The 18,487-nt window shown below is 35.2% G+C and overlaps 1 protein-coding gene across 1 annotated transcript in view; it reads right to left on the bottom strand.

Moving 5' to 3' along the window:
- LOC140148551 (uncharacterized) overlaps positions 1-18,487 on the bottom strand; it is a 66,034-nt gene that overhangs the window by 23,095 nt on the left and 24,452 nt on the right. The window contains exons 19-32 of the mRNA XM_072170546.1: positions 18,073-18,216; positions 17,237-17,513; positions 16,471-16,612; positions 15,782-15,956; positions 15,404-15,594; positions 14,617-14,811; positions 13,950-14,187; positions 13,210-13,328; positions 11,963-12,144; positions 11,271-11,514; positions 10,018-10,179; positions 8,063-8,230; positions 7,131-7,313; positions 5,946-6,108 (exon numbers count right to left, since the gene is read on the bottom strand). Coding sequence (XP_072026647.1) covers positions 5,946-6,108; positions 7,131-7,313; positions 8,063-8,230; positions 10,018-10,179; positions 11,271-11,514; positions 11,963-12,144; positions 13,210-13,328; positions 13,950-14,187; positions 14,617-14,811; positions 15,404-15,594; positions 15,782-15,956; positions 16,471-16,612; positions 17,237-17,513; positions 18,073-18,216 — 2,583 coding nt within the window. The remainder of the gene's footprint in view (positions 1-5,945; positions 6,109-7,130; positions 7,314-8,062; positions 8,231-10,017; positions 10,180-11,270; positions 11,515-11,962; positions 12,145-13,209; positions 13,329-13,949; positions 14,188-14,616; positions 14,812-15,403; positions 15,595-15,781; positions 15,957-16,470; positions 16,613-17,236; positions 17,514-18,072; positions 18,217-18,487) is intronic.

Below are 18,487 nucleotides of genomic sequence, written 5' to 3' on the forward strand. Positions count from 1 at the left end.
TCCTTCAAAAACAATTAAGTATCGCTCAATGAAAAAATTTAATGATAATGATTTTGTTAACTCTATTAAGGGTAAAAATTGGGATAAGGTTTTAAATTGTAATAATGTTAATGATGCATTAAGTGTTTGGAAAGAACTATTCAATGATGTTTGTGATGATCATGCACCTATAAAAGAAAAGCTTGTGAAAGGATCACCACTTCCTGAATGGATTACTAGGGACTTCATTCAATTAACTAAAGATAGAGATTACCACTTCAAGAAAGCACACAAAACCAACAATCCTGAAGATTGGAAGACTGCTAAAGTGTTAAGAAATAAGGTTAATAATATGAATAAGTCTTTGAAAAAGACTTACTGCTGTAATGCTATTAATGAAAATGTAAATAATTCTAAAAAGTTGTGGTCTACTATTAAAAAGTTGATTCCTGACAATAAGTCTTCCGTTCATGCTGTCAAATCTAATGAGGGAATCACAGCTAATGATAAAGAAACTGCGGACAAATTCAATGAGTTTTTTGCATCAATTGGAAACAGTCTCGCCACTAAATTTAACAGTAATGATTATGATGACAAAGAATGTGCTCTGGGTAATCGTGTTAATGCTCAATTTTGTTTTGATTATATTACACCTGAATTTGTCTTTGATGAAATTTGTAAGATGAATAACAGCAAATCACCTGGTATTAGTAATTTCGATGTAAGGCTTTTAAAATTGGCTGCTCCAGTTATTTGTAAATCTCTGGCTTATATTTGTAATCTTTCGCTTTATACATCTTGTTTTCCAAATGACTGGAAGCAAGCCAAAATTACTCCTATTCATAAGGAAGGTGATAAGTATGATGTAAATAATTATAGACCAATTTCTGTGCTTCCTGTCCTTTCTAAGATTATTGAGCGAGCTATTCACGATCAACTTTACAATTTCTTCACTGAAAATAGCATTTTAAACCCTTGTCAGTCTGGCTTCAGACGTAATCACTCTACTGCTACTACTCTTATTGATGTTTCCGATTACATTTTAAATAACATGAATCAGGGTGTTGTCACAGGAGCATTGTTCCTGGACCTCAAAAAAGCTTTTGATACTGTAAATCACAAAATTCTTCTTCAAAAGCTTCATAGCTATGGTGTCACTGGTAATACTTTAAATTGGTTTAGGTCGTATTTAAGTGGTAGAATACAATCAGTCAATGTTAACTCTACACTCTCTGATTTCATGAATGTAAACATCGGCATTCCACAGGGTTCGATCTTAGGTCCACTGTTGTTTATAATTTATGTTAATTCTCTTCCTGAATGTATTGATTGTAAATGTGTTATGTATGCTGATGATACAACTTTGCTTTTCAAATCGTCAGACCCATATGCTCTTCAGTCTCAGATGAATGATAGCTTGTTAAAAATTGCTCGGTGGCTCTAAATCAACAAGCTTACTCTTAACATTAAGAAAACTAAGTACATGCTTTTTGGAACAAATCATACTTTGAAAAATTTTGATGACATTTCACTTATCTATGGTAATGAGTCTATCGAAAAGGTTGATAAATTTAAGTATTTGGGGTCATATTTGATCCAATCTTAACTTGGAATGAACATATCAATTATATTTCTTCAGTTATTTCTAAACGTATTGGTGTCATTCGAGAGTTAAGTTCTATCTTCCTCCAGCCACATTAAATTTACTTGCCAATGCATTGGTCTTCCCACATTTTGATTATTGCAGTCCTGTTTGGTCAAACTGCATTTCTGAACATTGTAATTCTCTCCAAATTCTTCAAAACAAACTTGCTCGTGTTCTTTTGTCTGCTGACATTAGAACACCCATTTCTGATATGATGCACACTCTTTCCTGGGACAGATTAAATGAAAGATGGGATAAACAGCTCCTTGTAACTGTTTTTAAATGTCTTCATCATGATGCTCCTTCTTACCTCTCATGGCAATTTATTTTTACTTCTTCAATTCATTCAAAATGTACCAGAAGTCAATCTTGTAATACACTTGTCTTGCCATCTTGGAATAATAATTCAGGGAAACGAACTTTTTCTTACAGAGGTGCTTCAGTGTGGAACAAACTGTCTTCTGATGTTCGAATTAATCTTACATCAATGAATGTGAATATGTTAAAATCACAGATAAGCATATAATTCACACCTTTTCACCTCTGTTAGTATTAAATTTCACTTCCTGTTTGTTAAAATTCATGTCTTATAAAATGCATTTTATCATCTTGAATTTGTAAATATTACCTATGTGTACATATATGTACACATTTGTCAATTTTGCTTTTCTTTTGTATTATGTAATTTATCTCTTGATATGTAAATTGTTAAAATCTTATATTATTTAATTATTATCAGGGTCTCATGGGAGACCAGTTTTTGTAAACTGAATGAAATACCCTGAATAAAGATTGTTATCTATCTCTCTAAGGTCCTTGAACAGAGCAGCTGGTAGTGATAACGTTGTGGATTTATTCAGACAATGCGATGCATCTAAATGAGTCAGATTGGTCAAACCTTGAAAAACAGAATCAGGAAATGATTCTATTTGATTCCTGGATATATCAAGCTCTTGTAACACATGTAATCCACTAAATACTGATGGTGGTAGACTAGACAAACCACTATCAGTCAAATTAAGCTTCTTTAACGATGCAGTAGAGAAAAATGGAGTTCTGTGTAATGTAAGATGGCTTTGATGGCTTAGATCTAGAGTTTCTAACTTAACCAGTCCTGTCAATGTACCATTTGTGATATCCAGTATGTTGTTGTTGCTCAAATATAATTTTTGAAGTGAAGTGAGATGAAAGAAGTTCACTGCAGTGACAGTTTCGAGTTGATTATAGCTCAAATCTAAGCTCTTGACGTTGTGGTATTTTAGCACTGGAATACTTGAAAGCTGTCTATTATTGCAGTCCAAGTTGGTGCCATTATATACCTTACATGGTAATCCCTTTGGATAGGTGACTTTACTTGATGATTCTGTGATAGCGAGTACAGCAAACAGACATATCAGAGAAAACTTCATGATGAACACTTTACTGTCAGCAAATTAAACAGTGGTTGAAAACTTCATCGTAGGCACCGATTGTCTAAAGTATGTAGAACTTCTTTCCTCGTCTGGCAGGATGCTCCAGTAAGTATGACTATTCTTTTTATACAGCTTCTTTCAAATAAAACAATATGTAGATGAATGATACTATGATGGGAGTCTTTACCAAACAAATACAGAGCATACAGAAATTTTTGAAATTGTGAAATGTTATTGGCAACAGGGTGTTAGCCCAGTTAGTTTTACTTCCTTCCTTGTTTGGTAATGCTATATAGCTACATGATGTTAAAGGAATTATAAAGGGGATATGAAATAATATGCCTAACTTCTCCACAAGTTGACAAATGAGCTGCGGAGTACTCACATTATCAAAGTGACATGAAGCTTGGTGATTATCAGTGACAGATTTCTTTGAGAAAAGGAGGTTATTCAGTGTATGTTTGCAAAAGTAGGGGTAATTAGGCAGCAGACTGCATAAATCTGGAGACTGTTGTAACCCTCTTCAGTGATCTGTGGGTTATTTCAAAATATTTCGCTACTGAAGTTTGAAGGGGTAGAATGCAATCATTACTTACAAAAATCTGGCCCGTTCATTAAAATGGTGGGACACTGCATGGGTACCATTATAGTTTATTATACCCAAACTATTAATAAGTATATGTGACAAATAGGTGATGTCCCTTGAATGCTGCTTGTTTAGTGCTACTGTAATGTAAGATATACAAACAATAAAGGAAATAAATGTGTGCCAATACAAAGTAAGTTCCCTTCAGGAAACTCATTCTCTGAATATCAAACCAAGCCAAGTTCATTGTCTGCCAAGCATCCTGTTTAGGCCAATCTTATCTCATTTTATTCAGGGCAATATTTGGCACAAAAATGTTTGTCAAGTCCATATGGATTCTAAATAGCTGCCAAGTTGAGTTTCATATGATATGCATATGGAGCCCGGGCTATGAAGAAGTCATAATTTGGCAACATTTTGCCTATGTTTTAAACTTGTTGAAACCAGAATCCTTTCAAGCAAACTGAGATAAATCCCAGGGTAGTCACTTGATATAAGGCTTTTCCAATTGAAATCCTACACCCCTATGGAGGACATGATCTTACTCTCCCACACAGGGAGTGTGAATTTCAGGGGTTACCTGAATGACTGACTCCATCTGTGTTTGAGATTAAGGTCATGTCTCCACAGGGGTTGTATGGATTTCAACTGGAATAGCCCAATGAGGTTTGCTCCATGCTCATAAAAGGGGTACTGTAGCGACCCTAAATGGTACCAAAATTGGTATACATGATCCCTACTCAGCAAATAAAGATGTTAAAATAGTCAATTTCAGTTATCTTTCCACAACTTTTGCAGAAACAATATTTTGATTTTGACAAAGTTTCAGAAATTGATAACTTCAACAACTTGATTTCAAAATAAAGATGGCTTAATTCTTTGCCTCATTGGATTTTGTTGACTCATTCTGTTAAAAGGTATACAAAACTTATTTAAATAAATAGATCAGAAGATCAACAGTGTTATCTGCTTGTTAACAATGACCAAAATGACATTTAACCTCAAATTCTGAAGTATTCATCAGATTCTGTGGCAAAGAAACATTTTGAACAATTTTGGATAATTACCTCAAATGACCTTTGACATGTGACCTTTGATCTTGAGCACAGATTACAAGAGCCTACTTACTCATGGACATTTGTATCTGAGTTACATTGACAGAGGTCTTAAACTTAGGGAATGGGAACTATTTTAAACTTTAACCAAAATTTTAAAATGACCTCAAATGACCCTAGATTACCTTTGATCCAAAATTCTGGAGCACCTCTGAGGAGCCTTAACCATAGGATCATTCTACTGAAGTTGTATCAAAATCAAATGCAGTAAGCAAAGAAGGCATCTTGAACAATTTAGCAAATTGACCTCAAACAACCATTAATCAGTGACCTCTGACCAAGATCATAGCTTATATACCGTAACCACTCGGGTATAAGCCCACCCCCCTAGATGGCAGATTTCACTTCCAAAATGGGGGTGGGCTTATAACCGGGGAGGGGCTAGTGCTTGAATTTAAAAATAAGAACAATCACCCTCATTTGTATATGCCCAATGTACCAGTAATTTCTATCTTCTATGTCAATTTCTTAAAATTATAAGTGTGGAATGTTAATTATCAACTGATATTTTTTTATATTTGTTCTTAAATGTGAGAGCAAAGCATTGATTTGATTTAAGAACTTGGCCAAAATTTAGTACTGGGCTTATACCTGAGTGCACCCTTGTTTCCAGAATATTTTGAAAAATAGGGGGTGGGCTTATAGCCGAAGGTGGGCTTATACCCGGGTGGTTACGGTAATACCTTACTTGTGTCCAAGATGACAGAGATATTAGCATTATGCTTAACACCCCATACATATGCATACACACCCCCCACATACCCAGCAAACGCTGACAGTAATGCTTTTAAGTTAACACATGTATAACTTGATAACTGCACACTCTTCTGAGTTTCATTTGATCCAGATGTGCAGTGCATGCACACATTGCTCCACACCTACACGTTTTCACCGACAACTGTGGACCCATATAGTTTGTGTAGTTGTTAACAGTGAAACCGTGGACCCACTCACACACAGACATATCATAATCCAAACATGGACTTCTGTAATATTTCACTGCTAACCATGGACCTGGTATTACACCTACGATAGAGGACCCTACACCATATGCAAAGTTATGCTGTAGAGCACCCTCTGCCGCTGTCTTACGACTGTGGACGTCCATGGTTCGCTATGTGTGGATTTTCACTACATAAGTGTGGACTCGTTTGTAGGTGAAAACAAATGCCCCCACACACACAAGACACCGATAAGCACACACATACCTTCTTGGTTTTTGATTCCTTGTGTTAAGAGTGCTGTTGCTTCATCAATTTTACCCTCCTGTCTCAGCTTTCTTTCCTGTAATCTGAGTTTCATTATTCTAGCTTGTCTTTCCTTCTCTGACAATGCTGCCCAGTCTGCTGCACCCATTTGATTGATAAGGGACTATATCAAATGATGGAAATATAAAAGTCATCATTAGTCAATATAATTTCAGTTACCTTTAAACAAAAACACTTATCATTGTAAGCAGGTCCATTTATTAAGATAAATAATAATGATAGCAGGATTGTTTCAAACCATAATCAACTGATACAATATTAAAGGGAAAATATTCAAGATTTGATTATACTCCCTTTAGTGCAAGAGCTAGGAATAAACATGTTAACGTGGTTGTTAGAAGTTGTCTTCTGTTCTAAATGTGATGTGATCAAGCAAAATGAGTTTGTCAAAATCAAAATTCAGTTTTTTAATTCATTATATGTACCATTTTTAGAGCTTTTTTTAATGAAAATTCCATCACAATTGGACTTACGGTTCCAGAGATATGGTGTTTTTTTTAGTGTTACTCAGTACAATAAAACACACAAAGTTGAAAATTATTTGTGTATTTGATTCACAAAATCAATATTGGCAACAAATGACTCATTTAGCTTGATCACTTATTTGATTATTCTCCTCATTTTAAAGCCATAATGTGTGATTTGCTTCACAGCGACGCCCTCAATTTTACTCAGATTTCTACATTTTGCATAATTATAATGCCCAGTGGTGTAATAACAGTAACATTTAACTTTTTATATTCAAACCGGGTCGACCCGGTTTTATTCAGAGTTCATCGATCGACTGCTTGCTAACATCTGCCATGGATGTCAACTTATGTTTACACACGTCGAGCGTGATGCTCCGTGTAGTATTACATGTTACGATCGGCGAGCGTAGTACACGCATTGTAGGCGTGGAATGAAATCGCGTTTTTCTTCGTTATACCTCATTTGTTTGGCTCGAAATTAAAAGGGGATAATGTGATCAGTGAAAACAAACATTTAAATAGGAATCTATATTTTATGCAAATCACACATTATTGCTTTAAAATGACAAGCATTGTAACAAGAACTACCAAGTGTTCGTCTAACCATATTGGGTTTCAAGTATTCTTAAACCAACTTATTTCTGCCCTGCCTTACCTCTGCAAGTAATTTATCCTTCAGCGCATCATACTTGTCTTCAAGAGCTTTTACTAATTGCTGTTCTGTAACCTCATCACCTTGACCTTTGACCTGAAGGACAGCATGGGCGACATTGTCATTCCATCCGTGTAATCTGGCTATAAACTGCACCTGCTTTATCTGTTTCATTGTAGCTGCACTCTGCAAACAAAAATGAATTACGATTATGATTACCAAATTACAGTATTTTTCATTTTAAAGATGTTATAAAATTCCCAATATACCCCAAGCTACATGTATCAGTGGTTTACCTTATAATGGGAAAGCATTTCTTAGTTTACCAAATTCTCCATTTTGTTCAGTCAATTTTGAATTTCTGGTAAGCTTACAGAAGTCACATATACCATACCACCACGAGATGGAGCTGTGTTACCATCAACAGAGAGGATAATGGGATACCAATCACTCCAAGAAGTTTATCAACCATGCCATACGAAAGTGTCAGGTTACTGTTAAAATTTGGTCGCCAAATATTAGTGCAAGAAGGCTGTACATGTTTACTATATGTGACCATCCTCCACAACTGAGCCCGGATGTCGCCAGTGCCACTATTGAGATATGCTCCATCGAACTTAACAATAAACATTAGGAAACAAAGGATTTATTGACTGTTTTATTGATTTTTCACTACTTAAATGTCAAGTACTATAGACATGATTTACATCATTTTAAAGCTAATTTCAAGCAGAATATTTTGGTTGAATATCTCAAAAATGATGATTGGCGACTTCAGGGCTCAGTTGTGCTGAGGGGTCACATATCTATATGAGGCACTTTAATACATTGACAAAGATGAGATTTGTTCTAAAATTCTACCCATTTTGATTATGTAACCTTAAACCTGTAACCTTTTTTATGCTGTAAGATTCATCCCATCAAAGTCACTATACCTTAGCATCCAGATCCTTCAACAGGTTAGCAGATTCTTGATCTTGTTGTTGTTGAAGATCTGCCAACAAAGATACATGTGCTTCTTCTTCTTTAACCTCCTCCTCCCCTTCTGATTTGGAAGTCTGCAGTTCAACAATCTTGCTCTCTAGTTGGAGTGGTGCACTTTTCTGAATTACAAATGAAACAGACACAAAGACACCATTTGAAAACAATTTGTAATCCTAGTCAAAACTCAATGCACCTACTCAGTGTACTTTAAGGCCAGTGTAATGGGAGAGAACATGGACCTTTTCGAGCATCATTATTTCTGAATTGTATGTCAAAAGTATATAAAACTATAAATTTTTTGAAAGGAAATGAGTCAAGGAATCCCATGGTGACATCAGATTTGTTCAAAAATCTTTTTTACCCCAGTTTTTTTTTGACAACTTAGAAAAAAATCCGTTCGGTGTAAAAAAAAATTCAGTTAACTTTTCATAAAGAAGAGACATGAACTTAGGGAAGGTTTTTTTTTTTTGAAATTCATCTCTTTTTTCAAAATATTGAAAAAAATATGTGAAAAAAGCAATTTTGTCACTCTATTAAGCTAAAAATTGCACAGAATGGTGTATATTTTTGTTTAAAACAAATATTTTGAAAAAATGAGAAAACCTTCCCTAGACTTTGATGTACTCTAAACGATAGTGCAAAAAGTTTACCTTTTGCTTGCATATTTTTCGAGTTATCTTGTCACAAAAATCGTGCAATATTGTCAAAAGTGAACTCTGAGAAATCGACGTTTCAGTAAAAAAATGTCAAAATTATGCACAAAACGTCCTTATATTTTAAAACGGTAAGACTTTCACGCTTGTAAAGCTGTATCTGGTGCATGGTCTAAATATGCATCTTTTTGCACCAATAAATCTATAATGTCTGCTTTCAGTGCGCCAAAATTCAAAATAATTAAAAAATCCAAGTGGCATTTTGACTGCAAAGTTTTGGTTTGTTTACACCACATTTGCTGGCGTGAACAACAAACCGAATGCGCCTAGACTGTGTTGGACATACGCCGCATCACGCTAAGCGAATCGCACGCGTAATCAAAATATTTCACATTCGCGCATTTCTGACTCATTATTTCCCGCCAATTTACGAAGCTGTCTTGAGCCATGTGACTTTTTAGAGTTGAAAAGAGTGAAACAAATCAAGCAAAAATACGAGTAAATATTAGCAAGTTGTATTTTATCAGTTTCAAGTGAAAGAATACATCTTAGTGTTGATAAATATCAAGAAATCTCAAATTCGGGCGTGAACGAATGTGTCTTCCATTACTCTGGCCTTAAGATGCTGACAACTACATCTGTACACTGTTGAAGTTATGATGTCAGATGGCCAAACAGACAGGTGTAAATCAGTGTTTTGGTTGCCTGGTCATTTTAGGTACGGTATCCTAAATTTCAAATATAGCTGCAATTTGATTTGCAATGCATGGCAATGTCTGAAGTGTTTGAATCCTGTCACCTTTTCACATTAAGCATGCTATCCATGACAAAGACCTGGTCTAAATTTTGTTTTGTAATTCAGATTTTCCACCAGTTACACAACCATCATTATAATTATTAAGAGGCACAAACAGATGGTTCCAAATTCCTGAAAAAAAGTTGGTTATTGTTTCTCACTATTTATTCTCACTTGACTCACAAGAAAGAATTTTGTGATTATACCATTAACCTGAAAAAGTAACAAATCTTAAAATATGATAAATACAGGGACTTATAATGTACTACATATCATCCACCACAAGGCAGCTATATGTATAACACAACATGAGGAACTGCATGATACAGGATATATGCAAATAAAGAGATCCCGTTGTAGAAAGCAGGAGGAAAATCAAAGTACCCGTGGGTAAACCGGCAAGGATGGTCAAAGAACCACTGCACCAACCTGTCATCCAAGTCTTCATTATACTTACATGGAATATTTCAATCTGCTCTTCTTCATTAGCCATAGTCTTGCCACTATCCCTCCATTGTTGCCTGGTATCCTTCAACTCAGCTAAGCGTTTCTGACGTTTCTCTTCTGACATGGCTTTGGCTTGGGTACGTCTCTCGCTGTCTTCTTCCTCAGCAATAAGCTGTCATCAATAAATATTACAAGTTTTACTATATTTTAGTAGGTCTGCAATACAAATATCACTGTTTTGAAATATTGAATATTGAACCCTGGTAACATGCCTGGCCAAAGCAAGTAAATTTCCAGTGCAAACCATAAATCTGAGCTTCTATGAATAATAACGGAAGGGGGAATGGTAACATAAACAGAATAAGGAACATATACAAACAAATTACTCATGTAAAAGACTATGCAGATCTGCCAACCTTCTAAAACACTTTTCAGTATTCTCAACACTTAAAATCAGTATTTTCTATACAAAATCAGTATTTTCACACATTCATGAATAAAAGTATTAGTACTTATAGCAGTATTCTTTAGCATTTTCAGCATTTTCAAGTATCTTTTTTCAGTATTCTTAAGTAAAATCAGTACAAAATACTGAGAATTAGTACTAGTTGGCAGCTGACTATGGCATCCGATTGGCTATCCTGTCCTGTCCTATCCTGTCTTGCCATATTCTATTCTATTCTATTCTATTTTATATCACTCATACATAAATTCTAGACAGTTCATTGGTTGATTACCATTTATCATTTTTACTATCACCCTCTCCGTGTGATAGTCTTTACCATCACAGTGCCTGCCGTTGTGCGCCTGCGCCAAGCCGTGCGCGGACTCTTAGACTCGCCGATTTAGTTATGGGGTGGATCCCAAAATGTAAAGTATATGCAAAACATGGTGTTATGTTGATGAAAAAATGTATTTCCTACCTTAAATAGTATTTTAGTAATAGAATTTATGTATGAGTGATATAAAACAAATATTAACTGTTTTAAATTCGTGTAATGGTCGAAATATAATTCCATTCCACTCGCCGTTCCGGCTCGTGGAATGGAACAATCCATCTTTCACCTCGTGATTATATTTCGACCATTACACTCATAGACAGTTCATATTTGTATCTATTCTATTCTATGTCTCAGCTGTTTAGACAAGGAGATTGATCCCATGACAGTCAAATGTAATTTGTTACAGTCACATACAAATATATGATTCAGGCTATAGGTCTTACATACAATCAAAAACTGTTTTCAGATGGTCTCAACCTACCTCAATCAGAAGATCTCTTTCCTCAGAGTGCTTCATTTCCAATTCTTTCACCACTACTTCTTGCATAGCGTTCTTATCATTCTCATTCTCTGGCATGGGAATCACATTCATTACAGTTGGAGCCTCAATCATGGATCCTAGTTCACCTCGTTGTCTAGCCTCTTTTTTTGCTCTTGCTGCTTTCTTTCGCTGCTCAAGACGCTCACGTGCTAATTGCTCCTGCCGCTTTCTGTCTTTTTGAAGCCTACATGGGAATGACAAACATGTGAGTTGATATTATCATTATATACTCAGTTTAAATTTACTTCAACACTATTTTAAATAAATTATTGATGTCCACAAGAACAGATTAAACCACTGAATTTCAGGGTGAAACATTATCATGGATATAAAAAGAGTTTCCAGTTTTCCATTTTTTTTCTTATTATCACCATTTCTGATGAAAAATTTTGATGAAAACTATCACTACAGACATTTATATAACGTCAGCAAAATAATGAGGAAGTTGTAAAATGCCAATTTTAATATTTTTATTTTTGTGAGAATGGATATTTTATTTGGCTGACATTTCATATTTTATTTCCATAAAAAACTATTGAAAATGTCATCAAGAATGTAATGGTCTAGCGACCCAGGGGTTCCAGGTTCAAATCCAGGTGAAGAATGACAATTGTTCATGTCATATTACTTACGCATCTTGTGTCCTTTGTGCATCTTGAACAAGACCCATAGCAAGTGCAGCCGCATCAAACTTATCCTCTTTCCTTGCTTTACGTTGCTCCCGTCTCAGTCGAGCTAGTTCTGCTTGTCTGGCTTTTTCATTTGCCAAATGATCCTCTTGTCCTTTGAGACCAGCTAGCAAAGCTGCCTTTTCCTGGAAATTGAAATGAGACAAAATATGTTGTTAATTTTACCTGCTCATCATACTCATTCTGCCATTTTATAAGAGAACACCAAGTCTTGTTTATACAATGGCTACAAATAGGTTACATGCATTACACATTATTTATGAAAACCTTATACACAAAGGTTTGGTTACAAATATAAATTTCACTAAAATACAGACATTCTTATTCTAAAAGTAAATTTGTTCTTGCAATTTCAAAAAAAAGAACCAATTTGGATTTTTATTTCTCTAACAAAGGTTCCATGCAGAAGTCCAATAAAAGTGAACTTGTATTTTCATAATGTTTAATGACTTGGTCTTTTACAGATATTTTCTTTACATTTATGACATCTAAAACAGGTGCCCCTTAATAATATGCAATGTTGTAAGTTCCATGGAAAAACAGTGGCATGATCGACGGGAATTATATACATAAACATAATTGTTCACCAAGTTCGCGTCGCAAATAATAAAGGAGACAAGTAGAAGTGATCCCGCCTGACTCCTTTATTATTTGTGACGGCGAACCTGGTGAAAAATCATGTTTTAGTATATAATTCCCGTCAATCATGCCACTGTTTTTCCATGTAATATTTCCTCACAGGGAGGATGGCAATTTATTTCTCGCATTTACAGCTCTAGCTACTATGGGCTATTTGCGGGGAGGAGATAAGTTTAAGTGACCGCTTATGGGTTCGGATTTCTACCAGCCTAATCATGAAGCTCCCGTGGCCCAGTGGTTAAGGCGCAAGTCTCGTAAACCTGAGGTCCTGGGTTCAATTCCCAGGCAGGATCACTTTTTCTACTTGTCTCCTTTATTATTTGCGACGGCGAAACGTGGTGAAAAATTATGTTTATGTTGTAAGTTCCCTTAGATTAAATGTTATATGTTTGATCATAAAGCACCCCTTGTCTTGAATCTGACTGCAGCGCAAAATAACACCTACCATGTTCTTAATTATTTGTTAAGCATGTGAGCTTGAAGACACTGTCATATGATTATATCTTACTATAAGTTTCATCAGTCCAATTTTCCTATATCCTGAGACTTACTTCATCAAGCCTGTGATCTAATTCTTCCAAGATATTCTTAGGTTTCTTCTTCTTTAGTTCTTCTTCCTCCTGTTGGATTTCTTCATCTTCAAGCTTTTGAGCTTCTTCCTCAGTCATTCCTGAAGAAAGTACAAAAACATAACTCTAATTATAAAGATACTAATCAAAACAAATTTCTGTATGTATGTCATAGGATCAACCTACATCCTGTTTGAATTAATCTCTTTCAAATACCATATACTTCCTGGCATTCTATACATGTATGACATCATATGTTTTTGTTCCATCACTATGTATTAAAAGAGGCAAATGGCTTCAAATGAAAAAGATCCATGATGATATACCTAATTCCATTTGAGTTCAGTTTTTAACTAAAATTCAAGACTAACTCTACATAAAGATTTTAAAATGACCAAATATAGACCAAATGGGTATTAGACTAAATGATTGTTAGACTAAATGGTTTTAGACTTATTGGTTATTAGGCCAAATGGTTATCGGACAAAATGGTAATCAAACCAAATGGTTATAGGACCAAATGATTATTGGACGTACTGAATATACATTGTAGACCTAATGGGTTTAGATTAAATGGATATAGACGAAATGGATATTAGACAAAATGGTATTAGACCAAATGGCAAATCCCCACATGACTCTAGTCCTTTTAACGCGATAATCAGAAAGAGCAGATGGACACCGCTGAAGGAATTTGCTGAATACTATAGTTTCCTCCTTACCTTGAGCAAGTCTTTCTTTCCTCCTTGCCAGTCTTTCTCTCATCTTTTCTTCTTGAGCTTTCTTGGTATCCCCTAGCAACATCTCCAATGCCTGCTGAGACTTGGCCACATCACCAAGCAGAAGAGCAACCTCATCGTATTTGCCTTCTTGGCGCAGCCTCCTCTCTTGAAGTTTTAGTTTGATCAGTTTTGCTTGACGTTCTTTCTCAGAGAGTTTAGCCCAATCACCTTCACCCATCTATAAATGATATACATGTATGAAACAAATGTCAATGATTAATGCTGTACTGTTCCATGCAATCTTAGTCTCATAAGTGTTGTTTTATTGAATTTTACTGACTGGCAAAGAGAGACAAGATATTTCAAATACAATGCAAATCATATTGAAAGTAACAACACAAATGCTTTCAGCTACATAATTGAATTAACCCACTTAACAGAATAAAGTGGTACATGGCAACATGATGCTTATCTTCACAGGCAGATCCAGTATCTTCACAGACAAATTATGGCATTATCAGATGACAGAGGTTGCAACTGAATGTTTGTAACCCAATTTTGGCTAATTGTGCATAACTTTGCAGATTAAACAGGACGCATTACATCTAGTTTTGCTCTTCATCTTATGGGTAAACAACAACAACAACATCATTAATTTGATTTTTACCTGTTTCATGAGAGCTTCTGCCAGCAGTTTATCCCTGAGGGCATCAAACTTATTCTCCAGTGCCTCAACAAGTTCCTCATCACCAGCCTTGGTGCTCACATCTGGCGTGGTCACAATAATGGCTACATTCTCATTCTTACCAAACTTCTTTTCCATGATATTTTGTTGTTGAAGCTTAGCAAGTGCTGTAAGATCCTGTAACAAAAATGTTAAGATGGTTTTATAGGGTTATGATTATACATATTATATAGTAATTCTTGGACATCCTGTCATACAAATTCATCTACATTTACTATTCTTATGGTTCCACAAAGTGAAGTTGAAAATGAAATGGAAAATAAATGAAAAACATTATACTTATCAATAGAATAACATTACGAGTACAGGCTGTATCAAAATGATTGTTCTTCATATGTTCTCCATCTGTTTTTGGTGTGTTTGAAATGCCTGCATCTTCCACATGCACCATTGGATCTACATTTAAATATAATGTATAAAGTACAGAGTATGGTCATTTCAAGTAGATCCAATGGTGGGTTTGGAAGAACCATGTTTTTCAAAAAACCAACAAATGAATGAAGAACAATTATTTTGATACAGCCTGTATATTAAACAATGAGACCTTTATAATATATTTTTTTCATTTACTGCATTTTTTAACAATCTAATGTATATTGCCAAAATGTAGTGAATAAATACAGCATTTGTGTTTTACAGTGGTTTCATTTTGGAGAACCTACAACAGGTTTGGGCATTTGCAGCATCTATGTGATTTCACATTACATACCTTTTCAGGGAGTTGTTGTACCACAGTCTCACTTTCCTTGTCTTGTTGCTGTTGTAAATCAGCCATAATACTGATTGCCACTTCTTCTTTGGTAGCAGACTGCTTAGTCTCTCTTTCCAGTCTCTTTTGTCTTCCGGGAGCTTTCACTGAAGCAGCTTCTTGCAAAATCTCCATGTGCTCTTCTTGTGTTTCTGTGACAAAATTAAATTTATCTATATAATGATCAAATGTGCTGTTTAAAGATAGGATGTTATAAGCACTCCAATTTCTAACAGAAATATTTCTAACAGAAATAGAAATGCTAGTGGTTATCAGATAATTTTATCATGAGACCAAATGAAAGAAAGAGAACAAAATGTAATTATTACACACACTTACTAAATTGCTGTGTTTTCCTTTTCCCCCAGAGCTCTAGCAGTTTTTCCTGTCGCTGCTCAGATGTCATATTATCAACAATCAATGCATCATCTCCTGTCAGCTCATACTGCAACAGCTCAAGCAGGGTTTCTCGTTCTTGTTGGTGTTTTTTCTCCAAAGCTTTAATAACTGCTTCCTGAATTGCAAAATATATTACAAATTGATAAATCACTAGTCAAGTCTAGTCATTGGTGTCACAATTTTACTAGTTAATCAAACTTACAATGTTGTTTCCTGCACTTGAAAATTCTTTTACATACTAATGGTGACTTTGTATTATTCAAACTATATCAAAATGGTTGGTATAGTTTGATCAGCTCGTAATTGGTGGGCTATTACCACAACTCTGAAAAGTAGATCCTCATTAAGAGTGATATAGTTGACCTTTCTGGTCTATACTTTATAAAGTAGACAAAGTATAGGTCTTGAATTAATAATTGGTGATACTTCCGGCGAGATTTCACAAGACAATTCTCGAAATTAAATATATTGATATTAATCCGGGATGTTATAAGGCTCGTCGATTATGAGCTGATCAAACTATAAGTATCTGTTTTCAATGTCTACCCCTTTCAAATGCTATAGCCACTTGAAATGACCCACACTCGTATAGTTTTTCAAGTTTTCATTACATGAAGGAGTAGGCTTACCTGCATCTGTGCTCTATCTCCATTGTCAACAACTTGTTCATCTTCTTCAGATATTGTAGATAGCTTCTGTTTCTTCTTATTCCTCATGGCTTCTATTCTTTGTCTAGCTAGTTGTTCTTGTCTACTCCTGTCATTCTTTAACCTTCAAAATTAAAATGGCAGACATGTTTATACTCAACAAATTTTCACACAGATATTTTACAAATTTTAAAAGGTGTATGTGTTCTAATCACCTTTGTTTCCAATGGACATTTTATTGTGAAATTTCATTGTACAAGGAATACATTTTAAAAAAATCCACATAGCTCCTGCATGAAAAGTATTTAATTATCTTTGTAATCACTCAAAAAGCATTTTGTGTGAATTTTACATCCGAACTAGGTGCTATTAAATTTTTATGAAACTTTTTATTTTACACGTAAAGTTTACGATTAGAAATGGACGGCAATTGAAAAACCCTCATTTTGGGCCATTTTAGACACTAAAATGCCCATAAAAAAGAATAGCACTTAGTTTCGGATGTAAAATTCACATGCACACAATGCTACCTGAGTGAGTACAAACATAATTAAATACATTTCATTCGGGGACTTTATCACCTTCCCAGTTTTAGTAATTCAAATAACTAACACATTTGATCTTTCTCTGATGCTGGTGGATATTTTCAGAAATCTTAGCATCAATAAATTTTAATGTCAGAACTTGACAGGACACCTGTCTTATTCTCTGATTATTACATATAAATATTTGATTACAATTCTTATACCTTTCCTCTGCAGCAGCTTGGTGCCTTTCTGCCAATCCAAGCACAAGTGCAGCAGCCATAAAATCATCTTCCATCTTTGCTTTACGCTGCTCTCTCTTCAATCGTGCTAGTTCTGCTTGACGCTCTTTCTCACTCAAATACTGATCCTCTGAGCTACGAAGACGTGACATGAGGGCGTCACGCTCTTCTTCAAAGCGTTTGTTGAGTTCAGCAAAAGAATTCTGTTCTTCGCCTGTGTCTTCATCCTCAGATATGCCTTCATCATCAGGGTCAAGTCCTATTAACATGGAAATTATTTATTATGTTATATTATACTTCAGTCTTATCTTGTATCTTGTATTGAAAGCAACAGGGCTTATTTGAGAAATCAAGAAACTACAACCATGGACAAAAGGGTTGGAATGAAATTAGTATGGTATTGCAAATGAACCCCCGTTCCCCCCAATCAATGTTGAATCCTGACATTTTGTTCATGTGCGCTCAGTAGTACCCAACATTGATTGGTGGGGCAGGGGGAGGTATTGGAGCTTAGGGTAATGTTTAGACTTGACACTAAAAAAAAGCGTCATTTCATCACTCTAAAAATAACGAAAATATGGCCATTACAAGGTGCACATTCTATTTTTCATTCCAACCTATTTTGTCTAGCATTGTAGGTACCACTTCTTGGGGAAATCCTAGAATTCATTGGGTTTTTTTTTTCAATTGAATAAGGGACTACTCCAAACAGCGATATTTCTAAATGATCAATGAACAGAAAGATGCATTGATCCCATATAAAGGTCATCAGCCCAAACAAGTATCCTTCACACCCTGCTTTTTCTACCAAACTTTACCTTCAGCCATTCTTTTCTTTCGAGCCTCAAGACGTCTTCTCAGTTTTTCTTCATAATCACTCTTGCTATCTCCCATTAATTTCTTGAGTTGTGTATCTGTCTTGATGAAATCTCCCAGCAACAATGCCAGCTCATCAAGTTTTCCTACAAGACAATTAAAATTGTTATAGCTCTGTAAAATGAGCTCTTCAGCATTCTGACATAAGAATATTAAGATAACATAACATCAAACTGGTAAAGTGAGATGAGGCCATGTTGGTTTTGTATAGTCTATCATAAATCACTACAAATCAGGAGTGGCAAAACCTGGAGCTTGTGCTGCAAATTTACATGGTGTCTCACTGGTCTAAAAACCTTAGCCACCCATGCTATAAATTAATGACAAGTCTTGGATTAGTCTCACCCAAAAATGTTT

This window comes from Amphiura filiformis, chromosome 3 (genome assembly GCF_039555335.1).
Source record: "Amphiura filiformis chromosome 3, Afil_fr2py, whole genome shotgun sequence".
Taxonomy (NCBI): Eukaryota; Metazoa; Echinodermata; class Ophiuroidea; order Amphilepidida; family Amphiuridae; genus Amphiura; species Amphiura filiformis.